Source organism: Exophiala spinifera (genome assembly GCF_000836115.1).
Source record: "Exophiala spinifera strain CBS 89968 unplaced genomic scaffold supercont1.5, whole genome shotgun sequence".
In the NCBI taxonomy this organism is placed as follows: Eukaryota; Fungi; Ascomycota; class Eurotiomycetes; order Chaetothyriales; family Herpotrichiellaceae; genus Exophiala; species Exophiala spinifera.
In genome coordinates, this window is record NW_015622517.1 from 2,052,113 (window position 1) to 2,073,359 (window position 21,247).

A 21,247-nucleotide genomic window follows, 5' to 3' on the forward strand; every position below is an offset into this window, starting at 1 on the left:
CCCATCGTCCAATTCCCAACCAATTGGCCCGGCTCCATAAGTACGGGTCTCTAGTCACCACAGTCTAACTCAGCCAAGTGAACGTACGGAGTCCGGACACGGATGCAGTACCTAAGGTCCTGGGTACGGAGTCCAGACCATCCTACGGCAGAACCCCATTGTCGGAACAGCGCCTCGTCGACACAGACACATATCCGATGAAGAGGACAAGCATTGTAGAATTGGCGTCGAGATACACCACCATATGAGTACAAGCCAATAGGCACCGCCGTCTCAGTTAGACGCAGTTGGAAATGGTGGAGATGGTGGAAATGAGACTCAGAATTTATTCGTCAAATTCTCCCCCATCGCCCCCGATTCGAGACTTCCGGGTATTGGAACAATGTCCTGAAAAATAGCCGCCCACGCCTCCCGTCTCGACGACAAGGCTCCGTGATCTGTAGATCCACTACGTCTCTATCCGCCTCAGCCTTGCAAGATTACTTCAAGAGCTCTCGCCCGATGACAGTCCGGCTTTCCCCGGCGGGTCTCTCAGCAGATATACTGTAGCTCCAGCGATCAAAAGCAATCTTGGTCTCAATGATCAATAGCCCGCGCAGCCCACGTGCACAGCTTGCGATATTTTCCGAGCCGTGACCGATGTCCGGCGTTCGAGCTTCCGAGGTTGGCTTCCCGGCTGCAGCACGGGCTCGACTCCGAGAACAGCTTCGGAGTCCGCCAGTGACATGCTGGTATTCGTTCCGAATCTTCGTCATGTTTGGGCCCTGTCTTTGCGTCTCAATAAAGACTTGACGTTGAATGGCTTTTTGATTTCCTTGATTCTGCGCAATAAATCCCTCATCTTCTTCTCACGTTGTGCCGGTGTCGAGGACACTTCGCTTCCTGCGGTGGACAACTCGACTTCAGAAGTGAAGGTGGAGCCCACCGACCTGGACCCGCGTTTCTTGTTATGGTCCTTAAGCATGGCCTGGAAGACTAGGGCCCAACCCGCAAGGTGCCGCGTCTTTGGCTCAGGGTTGTCTGTGTTCTCACGACCCCCTACGACAACCTCTGTGTGCTGAGCCTCGGCTGACCGCCAGGGGCAATATTCGAGATGATCTTCCACTGCATCAAGGCGGTCCATGGCCGGCGACTCCCCGCGGTAAAGCCAGAGCCCAAGTGAACGAAAACAGTGGTGACACTCAATGATATCGTCGCCTTTTCGCTCCCATCCACAGAGCGCCAGTTTCAACGCATCGCAGTGAGGCTTTTCGGACTCAGTGAAGCGAAAGTCCTCCAAAATGTGTGCGTCCTCGAGATTCTCAACTGGCAGCGAGACATGCTCGGGTATTTCGTCGGCTCGACTCATCAGGCTATCATAACGTGTCTGCAAACCAGACAAAGCCATCTTGGTATTCAGGAGGCCTTCGATGCGCTGAATAGTGGCGTCGCATCCTCGTCGATGCCAGGGACAACTCTCCGCATGTGCCGTGACTATCATTTCTTGGTATCTCTTGACTAGGCCTTCGTATACTTCTGAACCGAAGGCAAAGCTGTCATCCTGAGCTGTGCCATCTTCACCGTCCTCGTGATCCTTAGCTTCACTGGAATCAGCATCAACCTCTAGGTCAACATGAACCCTCTCTTTGCAGGCTCCACAGTAGACAGTATCGGTGTCAACACAGGTCCAGCCTCTCTTTGCCCAGGCTGCCGCGTTAATACGCTCCGAGGAAGGTATATGCCACTGGGTTACATGTCGGAATGTTTCGAGTCGCTGTAGGAATGCGCTTCGGCTGGAAGGCAAGTAGTGTCCGCTCAGTGAGGTAGTCGAAGAGGAGGTTACGATGACCTTCGAGGTCGGAGCGACTCGGCGTCGTTTAGAAGAGTCGGAGGCAGAGTCTTGGGTAAGGGTCGTGGTTGAAGTATTGTTGCGAGTATTGAGGGAAGATCGAGAGGGCGATGTAGCGCCATCAGAGAGGGCTTCGAGGATGCGATCGAACTTGCGCTTCTTGGTTTCAACTGCATAAGACATGCTGACGATGTGTCGGGTATGCTGCAGATGCTACCAGCAAGAGTGAGATATCGATCAAGGAAAATAAAACATACACGCTTCACAACCAGTGAATCTGGAATCACCCGCAGCCAAAACATTCCTATTGTCGTCCGCATGAGGTTAGTGTCTTTGGGGCGCGACGATGATGTAATCAGTTGTTCGGAGGTCGAACCTCCATCAAGCTTCCTGGTTCTCGATGTCCAGACCTATTCGATCTCGTAGAACGCATGAAGGCATCTCTTGATGCCCAAAGTGTATCGAGTCTGCGCCGCTGTGTCTGCAAGAAGAACAAGAGCTATATCCATCTTGGGAGAGTCATACCGGACAAACCTCTCAGCCAACATCATGCACAGTGGTACGCTCAAGGCATCCAAGCCAACGACAACGGACCTCATTCTGATACAGAGGTTATCCCATGATGACCTTCCGCATAAAGGATATTATCGCTGTCAGAGATGCCCCCAGCCTACCTCATGTACAGCTATGCTCAGGGGATTCCAAGTCAACGGCTGCGGCACCTCAACCTCTCTCGGATGCAGCGGACATCTAGTGAGAGTCCTGTGCATGGAAGAGATTATCCCTCTAGGGAGATGCTCCCAGCCAACTCTCTGGTCTCAGAAAGCTCCTCAGAGCAGACGCAGACGCAGTGCTGCCAATTCTCCTTATCTACTTGATGTAAGCGGTATCATCCATCCATAAACTCACTTCCCGGGCCAATATCATATATACAAAGCAGTGGAAAGAATTGAATGCCCCAGGTCTGGTAAGATGAAATATCCAGTGAATGCGTTCTGTGCAAAGTTTTCGCGATTCCCGCCTCACGCTCGCTCACCGGTTTCATTGTCGCGTCTTGTTCTTCACCTCTGCACCGCTCACTGCCGCCACCATCTTCCCAACCATACACAAGACTTGAACTTCACGTCGCAAGGCAGCAGCAGTCTCATCCATCTTTCCGTTCGCTCAAATCCACCTGAATCCTTCACAGCACGATGCCTGGTGGAAGAGCCTATCCAAGACTCAGTGCTGAACACATTCTACTCGTTCTATTCGCTCTTGAGTTCGTTGTTCGGTTCGCTGCTCTATCCCTTGTCGCCACTTTCCCTTTTTTTCTTCTATCAATTGTCGACTGCCATCTCTGCGGTTTCGCTGGGCGTTTCACTTGCTCCAGTGCCAACCAAGGGGTGCTCTTCTTCACCGATCCAACGGTTATTGTTCTCCTCATTGCAAAGATTCGAGACTTCAGAAAGTATGGCTGGCGAACCATGGCTACCTACTACAAACGAACGTTTTGCTTTGTCTTCTTCATTCACGGGAGAGTCGAACTGCCCTGTTTCCAATGCATCCGATTCGCGAGTATCTGTCGCGCCTGTCGCAACCGCAGACGACGCAGAGAAGCTGCCACAGTTTGACCAACTCAACAAGCAGGCTGGGACATCGTTCTAGTAAGTAAAAGACAATTCCACTTGTGCTTAAGAAACATATCACAGAGATTAACAAAGTCCAGCGTGAATAACTGGACTCCGATCAACCATCCGTCCGCAAGATGCAACAAACCTCATCAGCCACCTCCTTTGTCAGATACAATAGAGGAGGAGGATGATGAGGATCACGACGACGCTTCTGCTCTTTCCGCTTTCGCAAGTCATCTTCGAGAGGAAATTCTCGACTCTGCGAACCGACTGAATTTCAAACCAAGACGCAAACGCAAGCACTCAGACTCTGACACCGACACCAGTCCACAAAAGAGACGAGCTTCGCCAGAGAAGAAGCGTGGCTCAGCAACAGCTGCAGCACATATCCAAGAAACTGTTTCATCTGCACCGAAGACTCTTCGTGCCATGAAGCCAGTCGATAACAATCGAGGCACGCTCGCAGACCCCAGCAAAGTCAGCACTGGAAATGCGAATGCGAGCTTCAACAATTTGACTTTAGCAGCGTCTGAAATGAATCAGCCCAATAGAGGTTACGTTCAAAACTACGACACAGATGACAAAGGAAAGGGAAAGGGAAAAGAGAGAGCAAAAGGTGACGACCTCTTGGCTGCGCTGGCTGAATTGAAGGCTGGCAAGAACGCGACAGCCAAAACGACCAAACCACCCAAGGAAAAGAAGGGACTACCCCCCTTTGAAGAGGAGCTCGTACAGCTTGGTTATCGAAAGGACCCGAACGTCGCAGCACCGGCAGGATCAAAGTCGTCTGGCCCATCTACCGGGGCGAAACGTCCACTGGACTTGAAGCCACCTCCTCGCACCACCGCCGCCGTCACCGCCGGACCGTCATTGCCGCCACTACCAGCGAGACCAGACAACTTCCGCCCTGACAACCGTGTCTCGACGTTCTTCCGCACCCCGGACGCCCTCGGCCACATCGCCGCTTTCGCGCGCGACACGATTTTGTCGAACATCCCCCGGCAGGCCGAGTACATGCAATTCTACGCAACGTTGGACTACCTGCCGAGGAACCGCCAGGCGCCCGTCAGCCCACTCAGCAACTCTTTGGTCTTCAGCGACCTCTTCCAGGGCCAACGCCTCCCGGTGGTCGTTGGCCGCGTGATGAAAGCCACGACGGCGCACGTTTCCGCGGCCAGCTTCCCTCCGGGGGACGGGTCTGTGCGAGACAAGGCCCCGGTGCATGTCGTCCTGAAGTTGGCTCGCCTGGCGGATGTGCCTGCGTCTGCGTTCTGCGCAGACCAAAAGCCTGAGCCCGGCACCATGCGCGGCAAGAAGGCGAAAGAAGACCCCGTAAGGGCTGCCGTGGGCCACGTCGCCGTCCAGGTAGTCACCGTCACGGAGGTCACCTGGGAAGTAATCAAGGCCGTCTGCGGCTTCCTCCCGGACTACGCACGAAACCGGGCCTGATGGGCACCGGGACTCCTTGAACAGGAGCACGCGACAACCTCGCCGTGTGTCCTTCAATAGGACCCCCGAGGCATGCCAACAACCCCTCTCCTCCACCCCTTCGTGTCCTTCAACAGGACCCCAGAACCATGTGCAACAACCTCCCCTTTTTGTCCTCCAACAGGACTCCAGGAGCAAACAGAATGGTTCTTAGCTAGAGACTAGGGTAGCTCCACAAATAAAAGGAGGTGATTGACACAGCGTTCTCCACATTTCTTCATGATGTTGTTATACGTGTTCGTATTATCGCGCTGGCACCTCTGTACCTATGTACTCAAAGTACTAAAGGAGTCAAAGCACGGGTCTATAGCAGAAGAAGATAAAGACTCCCGAGTCGGGGGATCCAGAGTATCTGACGTGCGCAGATGCAGATGCAAAGCAACAACAATCCGTCAAGAGCCCACCCCCACCAGTCGTCGCTCATCCATCCATCCTCAGTCACATCAGTGATCAGGGCATCGTCGGCGGCGCACCCATAAAGGCAGCAGTATTGTATCCGTCTTCCTGCTTGATGGTGCCGTTGAGCAGGGGACATAATCTTTTTGATTGAACCGAAGACGAAAAGTCAGTGAAAATGTTCTTCTCTCCAAATAACGAAAACACTTCGATTCGAAAAGACGAGGAGAAAAGAAGAAACGTGGGTATGCATCCAGGATAGGGCAAAGAAAACGGGAATTTCCAATGCCTTGGTCCCATCTGGCTCTCATGGTTGGGGTTATCGTTCAGAGCCGCGGAGTCCTCATCTCCAATCGAGATATAGGGGATCTCGTTGAGCTGGGGTAAGAAAATGAAAATGAAAAAGAACTTGTGACTTTTCTCCGTGAACCAGAGCCAGGGATGGCTTGACGAGACTGAGACTTTGGAAAAGGGAAATTCCAAGTTCGCCGTCTCTTAAGAGCGGCAATCCATTATGGGGGAAAGAATGGGACCTCTCTTTTTATCGACATCGAGAAGACCGACGACGATCAAGTCTCGAATACACTCGGGGCATCCATGAGGGTAGACCCAATTTTGCGATCAATGGGGAGGTTGCAATTTCGGCACTTTACTGACTTTTTGTTGGTCTTGATATGGCCGACTTGACCACAATTGGCACACTTGCGCTGGGTTGGCTGGGTATTCTTGCCACCACCGCCACCGCCGCCTTCGGCATCGGGGGACATGGCCGTGCCTCCTGGAGAAGTTGCACCGGCCAGAGCAGCTTTGTTCTTGTACCGTTGTTTTCGGCGGGCGGCGTTCTTCTCGAGCTTCGCGAGCTCCTCTTCGAGACTGATAAACACGAAAAATGTCAGTTATGGCGACTCAAAAGGAGAGAACAAAAAACAAAGTCCCGTACCGTCTGCGATGTCTGGCGTCAAGCTCAGCATCGCCCGTTGGAGCAAGTTCACCCAAGCTAAAATCCAAGTAAGCCATGAACATGCACAAAGAAAACCCACTCCCAAACCTGATTGATTGAGCTTCCTCCGCTTCCTTGATCTTCATATACTGCTTGATAACAGCTGGGTCAGTCTCATAGTATTCTTGTTCGTTGCTTTCTCCGTCCTTATCCACCACGGTTCGAACGATCTTCAAGACTCTCTGCGTTTGACTGGTTACACTTCGTCTGCTGAACGAAGTCGTTGTTTCGTCATCTCTACGTCGTGGGGCCGGTGTATGGGTGCCAGACATTGGTGTTGCCCTAACGCTAGACCGAGGATCATACTTGTCTTCCTGGCCGTCAACGTCGCCGTCCATGTCAAGATCAGAGGGTTCTATCTTCGAACCCAGGCTCGCTTTTTGTTTGTCCCAGATACTGCGGATGGACTCTTCGTAAGACTTCTGTTGACGTGCGACATTGTAACTGTGACCGCCTAGCTCTTTCTTCAATGCGATGGCATCTTGGGCGGAACCACCGATAGGTCTAAAACCACCCTTCATGCTTGTTTTGATGAACGAGAATGCTTCACCTCGGCCGGAGGGGTCCCCCTCGCCATACAGTTTGAGCATAGCCTTGCCTTGTGTAGCTTGGATGAAATTTTTAGTGGTACGCCAGGGAGCGAGCTGCTGTTCAATACTGTCATTGTCATTGCCCTCCTTGGTGTCGTCTTCGTCATCATTGTCCGCATAACCAGCATCTTGAAGATATTGGGCTCCGACCTGCATGGCTTCTAGCAGACATATGTCTTCTGGACGTATGAGATTTTGGACCGCTTCTTCATCTGGAACTGCTTCGCCAGCCCTCATCTCCCATTCTTTGTGTTCCTTGTTAAAAACCATGAATTCTTTCATCTTCTGCCGATTTTGCATATCCGTAGTGTCGGGGAAATGCTTCGTGACTTCTTCCACACGGATTCGATGGGTCTTCTTGCGACGTGCAATTCGGAATGATATGGCTTTAAGTCGATTCTTGGCAGCAGTGGTCACCATACGAGAATGTGTGCCCGGAACAGTGGTTGATGGCAGCTCCTGTCCCACAACGTATACATTGTCCAGTGTCCTGATAAAGTGGTTCTGGCCGCCAGTGCCAGTGGTCTGCCGGATCACAAGAAAATCCTGCGACGCAGATTCCTGAGGGAAAATTGGAGCTCTGTACATGTGATTATATAGCGCCGTGATGGTCTCTCCAGGATCGATTTGCCCGAAGATATGAAACGGCGATTTATCTTCCGGCAGCAACACAGAAGTCTCACCAATATCGTGTTTCGGCCTGGACGTGTCGTCCTTGGTCCGTCTTCGATAGTAGTTCACAACTTTGTTTCCCATGCCGGTCTCTGACAGCATGATAGGATGCTCTTCCGAGTACTCCAGGAGCAGGGTAGAGGAGTTGTCCGCCAGGGAGATATCTTTAGATGCGGCATATATTTCCTTGATGGAACGCCCTTTCTGATGTTTCCTTTTGATCCTGCCCGTCTGAGAGAACGTAATGGGGTACTTGAAATGCATCTTCTTTCGATGGAAATTTCGGAGCTCTTGCAGGGAAAGGCGGACTTGGTAGTACGGGTATTGTAGTCTGACAGCGGGAATGGAGTGCTCAATGCTGAGATTTGTGAGTTGGCCTCGCACTTTGTGTTGGTGGTTCTGCTTGAGAAGATCATATTCGGCATCGTTTGACGTTTTGAATCGCTGCGCCAGACGGTCCTTCAACGTCTTCACAGTGGTTACCTTTTCACCAGGTCGAGCCTTGGCCTTCAGTGCTTCGGTGTCGACTTCTTCAAGTAGCAAATGAGAATCGTTTAGGTCAAGAACGACTTTTGCAGCAAGCTTGGCTGTCAGACTTTCCGGATCGTCAAAAGAGGCAACATCGATTTGATGCACTTTCACAATGTCGTGAGGATCAAGACCCAATCGACGCTTCTTGCGCGGCTGGTCAAAATCGTTAAAATCGTCGAAACCAAACATCTCATCGTCACTTGTGACGACACGAGGCCTTATCTCGTGTGTTTCGTCGTCCGACGCTGCACGATGAGACAGTGTGTCGAACTCTGTACACATGAAATCCAGGTCGTCCATTGTAAGCCCTCCAGGGAGAGGCTCATCCAGGTCCGATTCATCTGTAGAGTCTTCGACTTCATTGACAGCGGTTGGCTCTTGAGTAGTGACCAGATCAGAAGCGAGCTCAGCTTCTGTCAATGGTAGTGCCGAGTTGAAAGCAGTCTTCTGGTCTTGCTCGATTTCCAAGTTGACCTTCGCCGGACGCACAGGTTTGGGTGGTTTTGCCGGTGTCTTTGCCTGCCATTTCTGAGGCCTCGGTGGAAACAACTTGTTGAAGTAAGGCGCCTCATCACGTTTAAACCCAGGAAATTCTAGCTTTAGCCATTCCTCGATATTCTCCTGCTCGGTGGTCGGGATGTCTTTGCCGGACTGTGCAAACAAAGCCAACTGCAAACGGTATTGAGCATCCTCGATTTCATCAAGCTCAGGCTGCAGCATTGAAATGTCTTGGGTATCATCATCCTCGTGTTCTGAGGCAAGATCCAGATCTTGATCAGCTTCCGGAGCCGGCTTCTCGGAGGATTTGGAAGGGGATGGCGGAGGATGGACCTCGTGGACTTCCAGGACAGGGCTACTCGGTCCGAACAGATCATCATCATCAAGGTCATCAAGAGCGCTATCCTCAATGCCAGGCAGCATGTCTGTAGTGATGTCTGCGGAGACATCTTGGGTCGGCTCTTCATCTGGCAAGTCGTCGTCGTCGATATCCTCGTAATCAATTGCATCGTCTGCTTTCTCTCCTTGCTCCAGTTCTCTTGAATTCAGCTCGTCCCAATTCAGGCCCTCGCCTCCCGCAGCTTCATTCAAAAGCGCACTCAGTTCATCGTTGGCATCGGCCGGTACGCCCAAGTTCTGATCGAAAGGTATTGTTGGTGCTTGGTCTGTCGTGTCTTCGTCGTCACCGAAAAGACCGTCAAGATCGTCGGCCTGTTGATAGGCGTCGGTAGCCATGATGAGAGCGCGCTGGCAGAGGTCTCCTTCGCGCGAAAACGGTCAAATGGTATCAGAGGTAGGGTGTTTGCAAACAAACGACAGGCAGTGCGCCCAGGAGCCAAAGCGCTCTAACATTCACCGCATGGCGCGAGCAGCGATAGAAGCCTCTTGTAGCGGCACGTCGATTTGCTAGTTGGGAAAGATGATATCAATAAAACACAGACACAACTAAAGTAGAAAACGAGGATGTGGTAGAGCAGACTGCAGGCAAGAAAGTTGAGTGGGGAGAATCGGAGTATGTGAGAGTGACTCGTGGCGCTGCGATGAACGCGACTCGCAGCCTTGCGGCATGTCCTTCTCAGCCTCGTCGTATTCGTATTAACACTGAACACCACCAGCCTAAGGATATTGCATACCTACGCATGGTCGATATCTCTCTGCGCTCACTCCCGACTGTGCTGACTCACGGTCCTATCTGATCATCCACTCAGTTTCAGAGACGCCCAGTTCCCAAGATAAGTACATAACGCCCGACTGGTACCGTGGGTGCAGTAATGTACAACTTGAACCTTTTTGTCCTCTTGCACCACCTTCGCCACTTGTCTCAAGTCGCTCGTTCTCGGTAGATATAGCACAACGTCCGAAGTCACCTTACGAAAGGATCGGTACAAATGACTGAAAGTGTACGGCTCCATTGACTCCAGATCGAAAACTTCGGCATTGCGGTAAGAAGGTCCTAGAGCAGTGAGTGAGCTAGGTGCAATGTCGCTGGATGCCGGTGAGACGTACCTCCCCATGGCGGACTGGCAAATATCACGCCGAATTGGCCGATGATGGCTTTTAGCGCATCCACAGTCTTCTCTGTCCGGCCTTCCATGGCACCGAGTATCTCGAAGCAATCGCCATGAAACCAAGTAATCTTGTCAGCCACCCCATAGATCTCAGCATTATGCTTCGCGCATGCCAGAGTGGCGGCGTCCTTCTCGATGGCATAAACTCGCTTCCATTTGCCGGATAGTGCAAAGGCAATGGTATTTCCTCCCACTCCACAGAACGCATCAACAATGATGGACTTGTTCGTTGCCTCGCCCATGTGCTTCGCGATTGTACTGGCTTTGTCAGAGATCGGCTGGGGCTTGAGAGAGAGCTCACACACTTTGCGACAGACTCATGGGTGACCCCGAACCAAGCATCGTCAGTCATCCAAATTCCATCATCGTATTTCGAGAAGATGGAATAGCCCTGATGCCAGTACCTTGGACCAATTAGACCAGAAAGTTCACTGAGTATTGACCGCTAGAGGCAGCAAAGTGAGACAACGTACTTCTGCAAATCCCACGGCACTTCTTCAAGTGTTTCGTAATGGTGCACGCCTTCAGGAAGTGGCTCCGTAGAAGCTACCTTTTTTGCGGGAGGCTGTTCGGATTCATGGCCATAGTTGACGCTTTTTCGTTTCCTCGCCATGTTGATCAGCGATCATGCCGGTCAGCACGCAGATATGTGTTCAAGACATCTTATGAGAGCGCATGTTGATATGGGAACAAAGAATACGCGCGGAGTCGGGGAAAGATTGACGCTTCCCGAACAAAATAAAAAATGTCACTTCTCCAAATCGATTGTTCACCTCATCCAGGCCGCTACCGTATCTGCAGTGTTGCAGCCACAACAACCCGCACGATTGCCAGCCTGCCAGTGTACTATATTCCTCTCAGTCATGGACAACTCCCAATTTAGGACACTTCTCCAGAGTGGGAAGCCTCCGAGCGACTCAGACCCCCAATCTGCCCCGGCGGGGTTCAAGAAACCTGCGCTCGGGTCGAGATCGCGCGCTTCTATTCCTATGACGCCCCGTTCGGTCGCAGGCTATAATCCTTCAAGAGAATTCTCTAAGCAAGTCGCCGACCATGAACGTGCTCGAGATGGACAACCTCCCGCGAAGAAATTTAAATCCAGCGCCGCGCCCAAAGGCACAAGACTGGCCGCTGGCTACCATGACCGCACCCTGGCTCGCCGTACAGGCGAAGAAGGCGAAGAGACTTCAGATGATAGAGAAAAGCGCTTACAGGCACTGGAAGAGATGTACAAGCTACAGCAGATTGACGAGGCTACATTTGAGAAATTGAAGGACGAGATTGGCATTGGCGGGAGTCTCAATAGTACGCACTTAGTGAAGGGCCTTGATTGGAAACTACTGGAGCGAGTGCGAAAAGGGGAGGACTTGGAGAATAATTCGGAAGAGAAGAGGGAGACATCGCCTCGGGCTTCCAAAGTTGATGTTGACGAGGAGTTGGACCAAGTGCTGGAGAAACAGGTCGAGTCCCGAGGTCCTGCTCCCCGGCAGGAACAGGAGGCGGAAGACGATGGCACAACAGGCGACCATCGACCGTTGACTCGGGACGAGATCCTACAAAGATTGAAGCAAAGTCGCTCTGGGGCACCGAAGCCTCCAGCCCCGGAGCCAGTCTTGAGCGATCGTTTCAAAAAGGTGGGAAGCGAGAAAAAGAGCAACAAGATGAAATTCGTAGAGATTGTCAATGGGCGAAGAAGAGAAGTTCTCGTTATCACCAACAAAGACGGCACGACAAAAAGGAAGACAAGATGGCTTGATAAGGAGGATGAGCGCACAGTTCAAGGCAATCGGCCCCTGGGCATGGAGGTTCCGGCCGAACTGCTCGCGAAACAACAAGCTGCTTTGGAGCAAGAGGCGGCGGGAGAAGATGATGACGACGACATCTTTCAAGGGGTTGCAGACTATGATCCTCTGGCAGGACTTGAGGAGGACTCTGACGAGGAAGGCAAAGCAGATGAGACAGGTGCTCTTAAGCCAGAAGCCGCCGTCACTGATGACAAGCACAAGCCACGAAATTATTTCGGATCCAGTCGTCAAGAAGAAGACGCCGAAAACAAGATCAATCCTATCTTGAAAGATCCCACGCTGCTTGCTGCGCTCAAACGGGCTGCTGGATTGAAACGAAGCGAGCAGGATGCTGGACTAGATCCGAGCGACGCTGACCCTGAGCGAGCTGCAAAGCAACAACAACTACTTGCCCGGCTAAAAGCACAGGAGCGTGCGGATGCTGAGGATATGGACCTTGGGTTTGGGGACAGTCGTTTTGGAGATGATGACGACGACGAGGGCCCGATATGGGACGACGCAGAGGGCGCTAGCAAGAAGAGTGGCAGAAAAAGGGGACCGAAAAAACGCAAGGGCGACAAAGACAATGTGGGTGATGTGATGGCTGCCCTCGAAGGTCGAAAGAAGGATAAGGCAAAGCCTGCTTGATTCCCAACTTGCTCCTGCCCGCCAGGAAGCTGAGGATTGGTACTCGGTGTTTTGACTGGAACGGCATTCCGTTTCGTCCTTTGTCTGGTAGAACTCGGGCTTGCTGAAAAACAGCATGGACTGTACTGACGACCAGGCGAAAGAGTCTATGGAAATCCACTTCTGGTGAAGCGTTGTTACATCGACTCAGGACAGGCCACCTGCTGACTGTTCGGACCAGAACCGAAGCCATGGCCAGGCGAGGGTTCAGCATGACCCGGCTAAAGAACAAGGGTGCTTCGAGGCAAATTGCGATGGGTGAGTGGTGGATAAATGTTGTATATAAACCATCAACGCCGAATGGATTCCCCATGCCAACACTCCATACGACCTTCTCCTTTGCTGTAGCCTGTAACGATAAGTAGCATCTGTACAGAGGCGTATGTACTCCATACTGTCCTGGGATACTCCATACATACGGAGGACGGACTCCCATGATTCGTATCTCAGACCCCAATGCGGCGGACCCAACGGATTAATGTCTCGCCGACTCCTGCATCAACAAGTTGCACAAAGTTGAAGGTGGACCAGGCGCACGGAATATCCCAGCAAAGACCAGGTGGTCGCGGATGTTGTGTCTTGAGTAATAACAATAAAACTGGCAGCAATCTTCGTCGTCCTCTTCCCGCCAGCTGACGTGGCTCTTTAGGCCTGGGTCGCGCTTCGTTCGGATGGAGATACAACTTGCAGCGCCACGGATTCACAGGAGACGACGCCTACACCTACGATCTTCCTCGCCTCGGGCCCGATCTGAGTCTGTCTGGCCTCCAAGAAGTGGCAATAATATTGGCACCTTGCATCCGACTGCCCAGTCCAAGCCCGGATACAAGTCTCCATGCATGGGTGTCTTCTCTCCGACATAGGATGAGGCCAAACGGGTCCGAAGATCGACAAAATCTATTTTTTTCACCTCCTCACTCGCATGAGGCGTGTTCATCATTGAGACAAGCTTTCCTTATCGTCCGGTCCGCTGATTCTAATCAAGCGAGGACAACCATGTGTTTGTGCTACAGACACGACCAATGTGTCAGTGTTCCACGACACTCATTTCCAAGGTCTCGGTCAAGGCGTTCAGCTCCCCAGCTTTGACTGGACGCGTCGTTCTATTCCACTGGCGACTGGAGTCAACAAGGTTCGGGTTCCTGACAGTAGCGGCCTAGGTGGATGCAAACTACGCTTATTTTGAGCCATGGTGTCTAAACCCCCTGCATAATCGCTTCGGGGTGGATGTGTTTCATGCTAACATCTCAATGTTGACTGGCTGGCCCGGTCCTCGCCTGCGACAGAAGGCTGGACGGGCCAAGAGAGGGAGCAAGGAACTTTCCCCTTTTCTCTACCCACTTCACACGCCAATGCTGACTTTCTGCTAGCCTCTGCATCACCAAACTGACCGCGCAGTTGTTTGCTTGCTCTCTACCAAGCTCCATCGACGTGGGAACGCCACGTATTGGCATGAGTCAAGTCCGTCAAAATGGGACCTCGACACCCCCAATCGCACGTTATCGCTTGAAAAGACCGCACGGACTGTGCTTTTTGTACGGAGTCTCGTCCGGAGTAGGTAGGTACCTTGTCAACGAGCCAACCAGGAATCCCGGTCACACAACCGTCCACCATGCAACATGCCAATCCACCTCCTGGCGAGTTTTCAACTGCCTCCTCGCTCCAATCCTAGTCCACGTTCCCTTTTGTCGGCTCTATATCTGCTGCTCTTGTCGTTTCATTCATTACTCCCTTCTTCTTTTCTCTCACAATTTGTTACTTGGCCCACGATCTCTCGACACGTTTGTGCGACACACTGCACCGCAGTCCTTCTCTATTCTCAGACAAGGCTAGCCCTTCGTCTATTCTCGCTTTCTCTCGCTAGAGCTACGCTCAAGGTCACTCTTTCACCAACCAGGTCGTTCATTGATTGAATCCCCGGTCAAAAATACCCCAGGAGGGTATATCACTATCCGAATCCGTCCAATTTTGCAACATCGGCATACTAGACGAATATCTCAACCGAACACAAAGTACCGAGTACCCAGATCTCAACATGGTTTCTCAAATCTTCCCTCTCGTGGTGCTAGCCACTACAGTCTTGGCCCACCCTCAACGACATCATCATGGGCATTTCCATGGTACCGGCACTGGCGGGGCTGCCGCACCTACTGGCGGTGCATTCCCCCTGAACAACACGATTTGGACCAACAGCACAGGCCTTAATGGCTCTGCTATCGAGTCTCCAACTGCTGCTACTGCTGTCTTGACTGTCACTGTGAGTCCGCTCCCCTTGGAGTCCTCGACCGGCAATGACTCCACTGCTTTCTCCAGCGTTCCTGTTGCCAACGCGGCTGCGACGAGTCCAGCAGCTATCGCACCTGTTTTGTCCAGTTCCAGTTCTTGTACTTCGATCTTGATTTCAACCATTACCAGCACTACCGTTGAGCTTGTTACTGTTACTGCGACACCAGATGCCAGCCCCGTTACTGACGATTCTGGCAAGAGCGTTGCTGCACCCTCCAGTTCCTCTGCACCATTAGGCGACACAGAACTTGAAACGGGCCTGGACGCGACTTCGGGCTCTATTAGCTTCGCTGCAGGAACTGCGACAGCTGGTGCATTCTTTGGCAGACCATCTGATGGAGGATGGGGCTCTTCGTACTCCGCTCCTGAAGCATCAGCACCAGCAGCGTCATCATCATCAGCCGTGTTCTCGGCTGCCCCAACCACGTTCGCAACCATCCCAAGCCCTGCGGCTAGTTCGAGTGCCGCAAGCGGTACTTACTCATCCGCATCATCCGCCTCCAGCTCCACGCCCAGCACCGGTGGAGGTTCATCCGGGGGCAAGAAAGGCCTGTCCTACAACACCGCCTCTCTGACGGACGCTTTTGCAGGCAAGGGCATTTCTTGGGTATACAACTGGGGAGCAAGCCCTGACGGAACTCCCCTGTCTGGAACCGAATACGTCCCCATGTTCTGGGGCTCTCAGTCCGTTTCTGGATGGTCCAGCGCCGTCCAGTCAGCAATTTCCAGCGGTTCGAAGCACGTTCTATCGCTCAATGAACCTGACCTCGACACTCAAGCCAATCTCGATCCTGAAACTGCTGCCCAACTTCACATTGCAAACGTTGCCCCCTTGTCCGGCCAAGTGTCCATTGGTTCTCCCGCTATCACCAACGGTGCCGGTACGAGCCCGCTCATGGGTATTGACTGGCTCAACCAGTTCTTCAAGGCGTGCGCCGGAAAGTGCAACATCGACTTTGTAGCCTTCCACTGGTACGGCGAAGCAAGCAACTTCGCTGACCTCCAGCGACACACCCAGGCCGTGATCGACGCCGCGTCTTCCAACGGCGTCAGCAAGGTCTGGCTGACTGAGTTCGGTACCACGACAGGCTCTGACAGCGACGTTGCAAGCTTCCTTTCGCAAGCTGTAGAGTACCTTGATGGGCAGTCGGCTGTCGAGCGTTACGCCTTCTTCATGTGCAGCGACGGCTTATTGGTCAATGGCAATTCTATCTCGAGCCCCATCGGCAGTGCTTATGCCTCCTGAACATAGCCTTGCCTTTTGGCTTTGGAGATTGATCTTTGTTGCAATGTGTTAGCTCCTAGCGTTTGCACTTGCATTGGCATTGCCGTTCAATCAACGGACTTTCAGCGCTTTCAATTCTTATGGGTATATCACTTTTGGCAACTGGGATACAAATTTTTTTGGTGGTGATTCGTTTTCACACAACGGCAGAGTCGAACAGTGCTCTGGTTGAAATGAGGCTGTGGGCTAAGCATTTGACTGGGATCTTGAAAACATGTACTCAAAATTTCCACACTGTGGATTTCTGAACGATTTGAAATGGCATTTAACGACAAAAGGAAAAGACGTTATGTAGCAAATGTTCAAAGTTTTCAATTCAAAACATACAAGCTATGCTTTCGTGTTGTACGGATCTCATACGGAGTACCATGCTTCGAGCTCCATAAAACGTGTCTATACAAGGACGAACACAGGACGATTATATACAGGCTACTAACAGCTATGTGTGCCCTTAATTCCGCAACAGTCAATAATCATCAGTCCAACGAGACTCTTTCATCACAGCATCGATTCCATATCTTCGCGTCCCATCATTACGGTCCCACCAACCCAACTTGAACATCCAACTATCCAATGCTCCGCTGCCCATCAGTTTCTTGTTGCTCATATGCACAGCGCCATCCGGTAGGACGGGTCTGTCTTGGTCCGGGAACGTTTCGAGCTTCGGAGATTCACAGAACCGACTTCCGGCCCAAACAACCATGCTGCCGGCGATGGAGCATGGATTATGCGGCACCACATCCCTGGGCGGCGCGAGCCAGATGGCCAGCGCGCCACAGAGAGTCATGACACCCAGTATGATCTGCAGGGCCAGTTTGGACGGCTTGTTCTGATGAACGCGGAGAGTACCCATTGGCGTAGTAACGTTGCCTGTGAGAAGCGGCGCGTCCGCAGCGGCGGTGGGCACGCGCATGTTGCTAGATATAGCTTGAGCCATGTACCGGCGGTAGAAGGCCTGAATGGCCGAGACCACTTCGTCGGAGCGCGCCGAGTCTGCGAGCCAGGCTTCTGGGATGGGTGCTCTCCCGAATAGCACGCCTTGAAAGAACGCGTCGATTGTCGACTGAGAAATACTAGACGGTGCGAATTGCGTCTGGTTGTAAAGCGATAGCTCGTTATCCATATGAACCTCGAGGCGGTAGGGAAAGCCGGTTTCTCCGTTCTGTCCGCTCTTGAGAAGGACGGGGTCGCTCTCGTCAAGAGTTGGGGGATGGCCCGGGGAAATATCGAGGTCTGGGACGCTCAGCCATAGATGTACTGGCACTTGTTGCATCTGCTGGTAGCATACACGGGTGGTGATTGTGTTTCGAGAGTCGTCGTTCACGTCAACGTAGCCATAAATGAAAGCAAGCGATGGACATCCAGGTGGGTTGTCTTGCTGGGCCGCTGGTGCTAGCTCCCCCGAGCTTGAAGCAAGAACAGGATCGAATGGCCCAACGTGAACGTCAAGCATACTGGCCACATAGCTCGAATTCTGTACGAATGGTAGTTGCCAGTCTTTGTTGATCTCCATGATGGTCATGTTGCCCCCAAATCCACCATACGGACACTCTTCTGGAAGGGTAAACGTTGCACTGACACTTGCGCTGGGTCCCGAAGTTGGATTGTAGAACGTCGAGACGTTGAACTGTGCAGTGGACAGAGTAGTGCAGTTCAAAGACGCGCGTAGAGCACTGGTTCTAAGGCTTAAAGTTGCTTGACCCTGTTTGGAAAACGTTGGCGGATCACCCGCTGCCTGAAGTCCAGGTAGAGCAAGCTCATCGAAGGTGAACTGTGGAAACGTCAGATTGGAGCTTTCCGTCAAGCTTGTCAACACGGCAGCTCCACTGTCGTTAAGAGCACTGTTCTGCCATGTTGTTTGAAAGGAATCAGTCCTCTGGACTTGCATCGGCGACGTTGTTGGTACAAAATCAACGGTGTAGAGTCCAGAGCTGATAATAGTCAAGACGCTACCGAAGATTGCTGCAGTTCCTGAAAGTGCTGCACCCCAGTACCGGCGTCTAAGCGACTGCCAAATTGCGTAGGGGGCAACTAGCCCGATGACGTTGGACATGATACTTGCCTGAGGAGTCCGAGCTCCAGATTTTAAAGCATTGTAAGGCGCAAGAACAGCTATGTTGAAATCGACAGAGTTGAAGAGTGTTGCGGAAAGTAGCATCACTAAAGCTGGAAGATATCGGGTCAATGTTTTGGATGACAGAGAGTCCTGAGCAGAAACAGTAGCGATACCGTTATGGCTGTCTGATGACACCTGAAGAGCTTCAAGGGTCCCGATGACTGCGAGTGGTAGTAGAAGAGTGGTTAAGACGAAGAACCACCGGGCACCAAGAGGTTTCCACCACTTTGGCTGCGAGTTTTGGTCAGGCGTAGTAATATCAGTTAACGGATCAGAGGCGAGCAAGAATGACTTCTGTTCCTCAACGTCTGTGCTGATAGCAAATTTGTGATTGTCCAGCTGTGCTAGCATGCTGGTTTCGGACAGCGTGCAGCAACGACTCAGGATCTTTCGAGCTCTACGACTCGGTTGCAGAAGCAATGCAGTGAAAAGGAGTTGGTCTGGATCTCGGGCCACGATGTCTTTGGGCCGCTTCCAGAGAACGAAACCAGCAAGGGACATCATAATAACGAGACCTGAGACCATTAACCAGAGGGAAAGATCGTTCAATTGGAGCCTTTCCTCCTGGTGAGCGGCTTGCCCCTGGAGAGGGCTGTCGACCTCCTGAGTGAGGTACTTGCTTAAGATTTGAACAGCAACGGCTTGAAAGACAATTTCTGCCGCTTTTGTCATGTTGTTCTCGTCAAGAAGCGTCTCGTATCCACCACCCACAGCGGCAGCCATTACCTTGAACATTGTATTTGGATACTCTTCAGCATAAGAATCGAAGTTCAAATTTCCAAACATCGAAGCTGCTGCTGATAGAGATGCGGTAAACAATTTCCCAAGATCAAAGTTTGAAAACCCAGCCATTGTGCGATTCACGCCGGGCTCAAGACGAGTAACCGTGATGTTTGCTGGGGTCTGCGAGTAGTCATAGGTGACGTTGACTCTCTCCATTGCATATACGGATCGACATGCTATACCGACGACAGCGTTTACCGAGGTGGACCAAGAAGTAGCGGTAATACTGTCTCCCAACGTGACTGGGGATGAGGAGTTTTGCAGAGTCTGATTGTACCGGAGGTCAGCCAGGGTGAGAAGCTGCCAATTATCTGCTGTTCTTGAATCAGATTCGTTGAAGCAATCCATCCTTTGCACTAAAGGGCTCAGCTGACGAGAGGGACAGCTGAAGAGTCGAGGGTTAAGAACATATACCGGAGTACCATCACCTAGGAGTTGACATTCTTCAAATTGTAATTGTATGCTGTCGGCTGGGTGCGGGTCTGTGGAATTTGCTGGCTGCAGCTTGATAGAAAAGGGAGCAGACTGGCACTCAAACGATGGGATTAGAGCATCCACTGTCGCTGTGATTGTTTCAATTCCCCGTAGAGAGTTTGCAGGAGGTCCAAATCTCTCATATACAAGACCTTGGTAGGTTCCGTCGGTATAAGCCAGACCTCTCGACAGGATACCGAAGGCTGTATAAACCAAAGAAGAATCGTTGAGTGTTGGAGAAATTGCAGATGAATTAAATAGTGATCCATTGAAAGTGGTGTATTGCACCAGATCCACATCGGCTTGCAGAATGAGCTTGGGGGCCGCCACGAACAAGCCAGTTGAGAGAACGACTATAAGCTTCAACAATATGAATCCTAAGATGCCAGCCGTGACGGTATGATGCTTGCCGGAAACGGACTTGTACAAGCTGAAGACTTGAATTGGTGAGACGTAATCCAGAAGAATGTTCGACGAGCCTTTTAATGGCTCTTGACTAAGGGTAGCCCACGGGGCAATCGCTTTGCAATGATAGTCAACTTGTCGCCAAACTGCGACCACAATGACCAGCAATGCAGTCGGCCCGTAAGTCCATGAATAGTGATCGCTTGTGATGAGGGGGATACCCGCATTTCGATTGATGTAGTTCCAGATAAACAGCAGTACAACAATCAAGAGCGCATAAAGGCCAGTAACCGCACTCAAGACAGTAGTCGAAAGCCATAACGAATTCCACATCGACGGTCCATAACTCTTTTGCTGTGAGTTTTCCCGATTGGGCCTTTGGTCTGCATTTCGACCCCGGAAACGTAGTGCCGGCAAATTCCAAGACTTGCCCATCGATCGACCGTCGAGCGATAATGTTTGTTGTGAATGTGCACCGACGTCCCCAGGGATTGCGGCGTAGCGAGGCATTTGTACCATCTCTCAAGGTCAAGTGGCCTGCGGGTCATGATCCAGCGCCAAACGCGGCAGCCGGGTGTGTCTGGCCCATGCTTGGGCGCTTAATCTGCGGTTGCTATTCTTGAGTAAAGGCCGAGACGAGTGTTACTTACCTGGTAAGTAGCATTAAAAGGATCGACAAGCTGCGAGTGCGTCAAGTAGGTCCTCGGTCATAAATCCAGCCAACCAAGTCACTCGCTTCAAAGCTGCTGAAGCAGCAGAGCAACTTCAACAAGCAAGGTAGAGAGATGGGGTGAAACAATACAGAGGCAATTTGGCCGAGGCCCATGTCAACTTGTAGCAGACGCATTTGGGTCTGAAAGAAGGCCTCTGTTTCTAACTTGAGGCTGTGGCGGGTGTTGAAACTCACAGTATCCCCTACACGGGACTCTCATCGCCACGGGATTCTGTTTCAACAAGCTCTTCGCGTTCTTTTTGAAGTACGACATATGGTCATATGCGGGTGTATAGTATGTCTTTGAGTCCCGAGATAGACCTCAAGATCGGGACTGTGAGTCGACATGTGGGAGAGTTTGAGAAATTTGAAGGCGTTGTTTGTAGCATGACGTTCTGCCACCTCAGGAGGAGTCTTTCTACGGCGCGTTCTCGGCGACAAACATACGTGTCGTGTCGTGTCGGGCCAGTTTCCAGCAACCACACTAGATTTCCACTCATTGCCTACGAGCTCTTGAGAGTAGTGGAAAGT

General features: G+C 51.8%; 7 protein-coding genes across 7 annotated transcripts; 3 read left to right on the forward strand and 4 right to left on the reverse strand.

Moving 5' to 3' along the window:
* Positions 1 to 751: 751 nt before the first annotated feature.
* Positions 752 to 2,011, reverse strand: PV08_07307 (uncharacterized protein; the record flags this gene model as incomplete). Its single annotated transcript, XM_016381637.1, has 1 exon — positions 752 to 2,011. The coding sequence occupies one exon, from the start codon at positions 2,009 to 2,011 to the stop codon at positions 752 to 754; it is 1,260 nt and encodes a 419-aa protein (XP_016234739.1).
* Positions 2,012 to 3,280: 1,269 nt separating this feature from the next.
* PV08_07308 (uncharacterized protein) lies at positions 3,281 to 4,890 on the forward strand (the record flags this gene model as incomplete). Its single annotated transcript, XM_016381638.1, has 2 exons — positions 3,281 to 3,474; positions 3,537 to 4,890. 2 exons carry the CDS (start codon positions 3,281 to 3,283, stop codon positions 4,888 to 4,890), a joined length of 1,548 nt encoding a protein of 515 aa, XP_016234740.1.
* Positions 4,891 to 5,894: 1,004 nt separating this feature from the next.
* PV08_07309 (uncharacterized protein) lies at positions 5,895 to 9,351 on the reverse strand (the record flags this gene model as incomplete). The annotated part of the gene is made up of 2 exons (XM_016381639.1): positions 5,895 to 6,198; positions 6,266 to 9,351. The coding sequence occupies 2 exons, from the start codon at positions 9,349 to 9,351 to the stop codon at positions 5,895 to 5,897; spliced, it is 3,390 nt and encodes a 1,129-aa protein (XP_016234741.1).
* Positions 9,352 to 9,812: 461 nt separating this feature from the next.
* Positions 9,813 to 10,797, reverse strand: PV08_07310 (uncharacterized protein; the record flags this gene model as incomplete). Its single annotated transcript, XM_016381640.1, has 4 exons — positions 9,813 to 10,069; positions 10,123 to 10,442; positions 10,490 to 10,588; positions 10,658 to 10,797. The coding sequence occupies 4 exons, from the start codon at positions 10,795 to 10,797 to the stop codon at positions 9,813 to 9,815; spliced, it is 816 nt and encodes a 271-aa protein (XP_016234742.1).
* A 250-nt stretch (positions 10,798 to 11,047) lies between these two features.
* PV08_07311 (uncharacterized protein) lies at positions 11,048 to 12,616 on the forward strand (the record flags this gene model as incomplete). The annotated part of the gene is made up of 1 exon (XM_016381641.1): positions 11,048 to 12,616. The coding sequence occupies one exon, from the start codon at positions 11,048 to 11,050 to the stop codon at positions 12,614 to 12,616; it is 1,569 nt and encodes a 522-aa protein (XP_016234743.1).
* Positions 12,617 to 14,690: 2,074 nt separating this feature from the next.
* Positions 14,691 to 16,187, forward strand: PV08_07312 (uncharacterized protein; the record flags this gene model as incomplete). The annotated part of the gene is made up of 1 exon (XM_016381642.1): positions 14,691 to 16,187. One exon carries the CDS (start codon positions 14,691 to 14,693, stop codon positions 16,185 to 16,187), a length of 1,497 nt encoding a protein of 498 aa, XP_016234744.1.
* Positions 16,188 to 16,692: 505 nt separating this feature from the next.
* Positions 16,693 to 20,514, reverse strand: PV08_07313 (uncharacterized protein; the record flags this gene model as incomplete). The annotated part of the gene is made up of 1 exon (XM_016381643.1): positions 16,693 to 20,514. One exon carries the CDS (start codon positions 20,512 to 20,514, stop codon positions 16,693 to 16,695), a length of 3,822 nt encoding a protein of 1,273 aa, XP_016234745.1.
* Between the last annotated feature and the right edge of the window lie 733 nt (positions 20,515 to 21,247).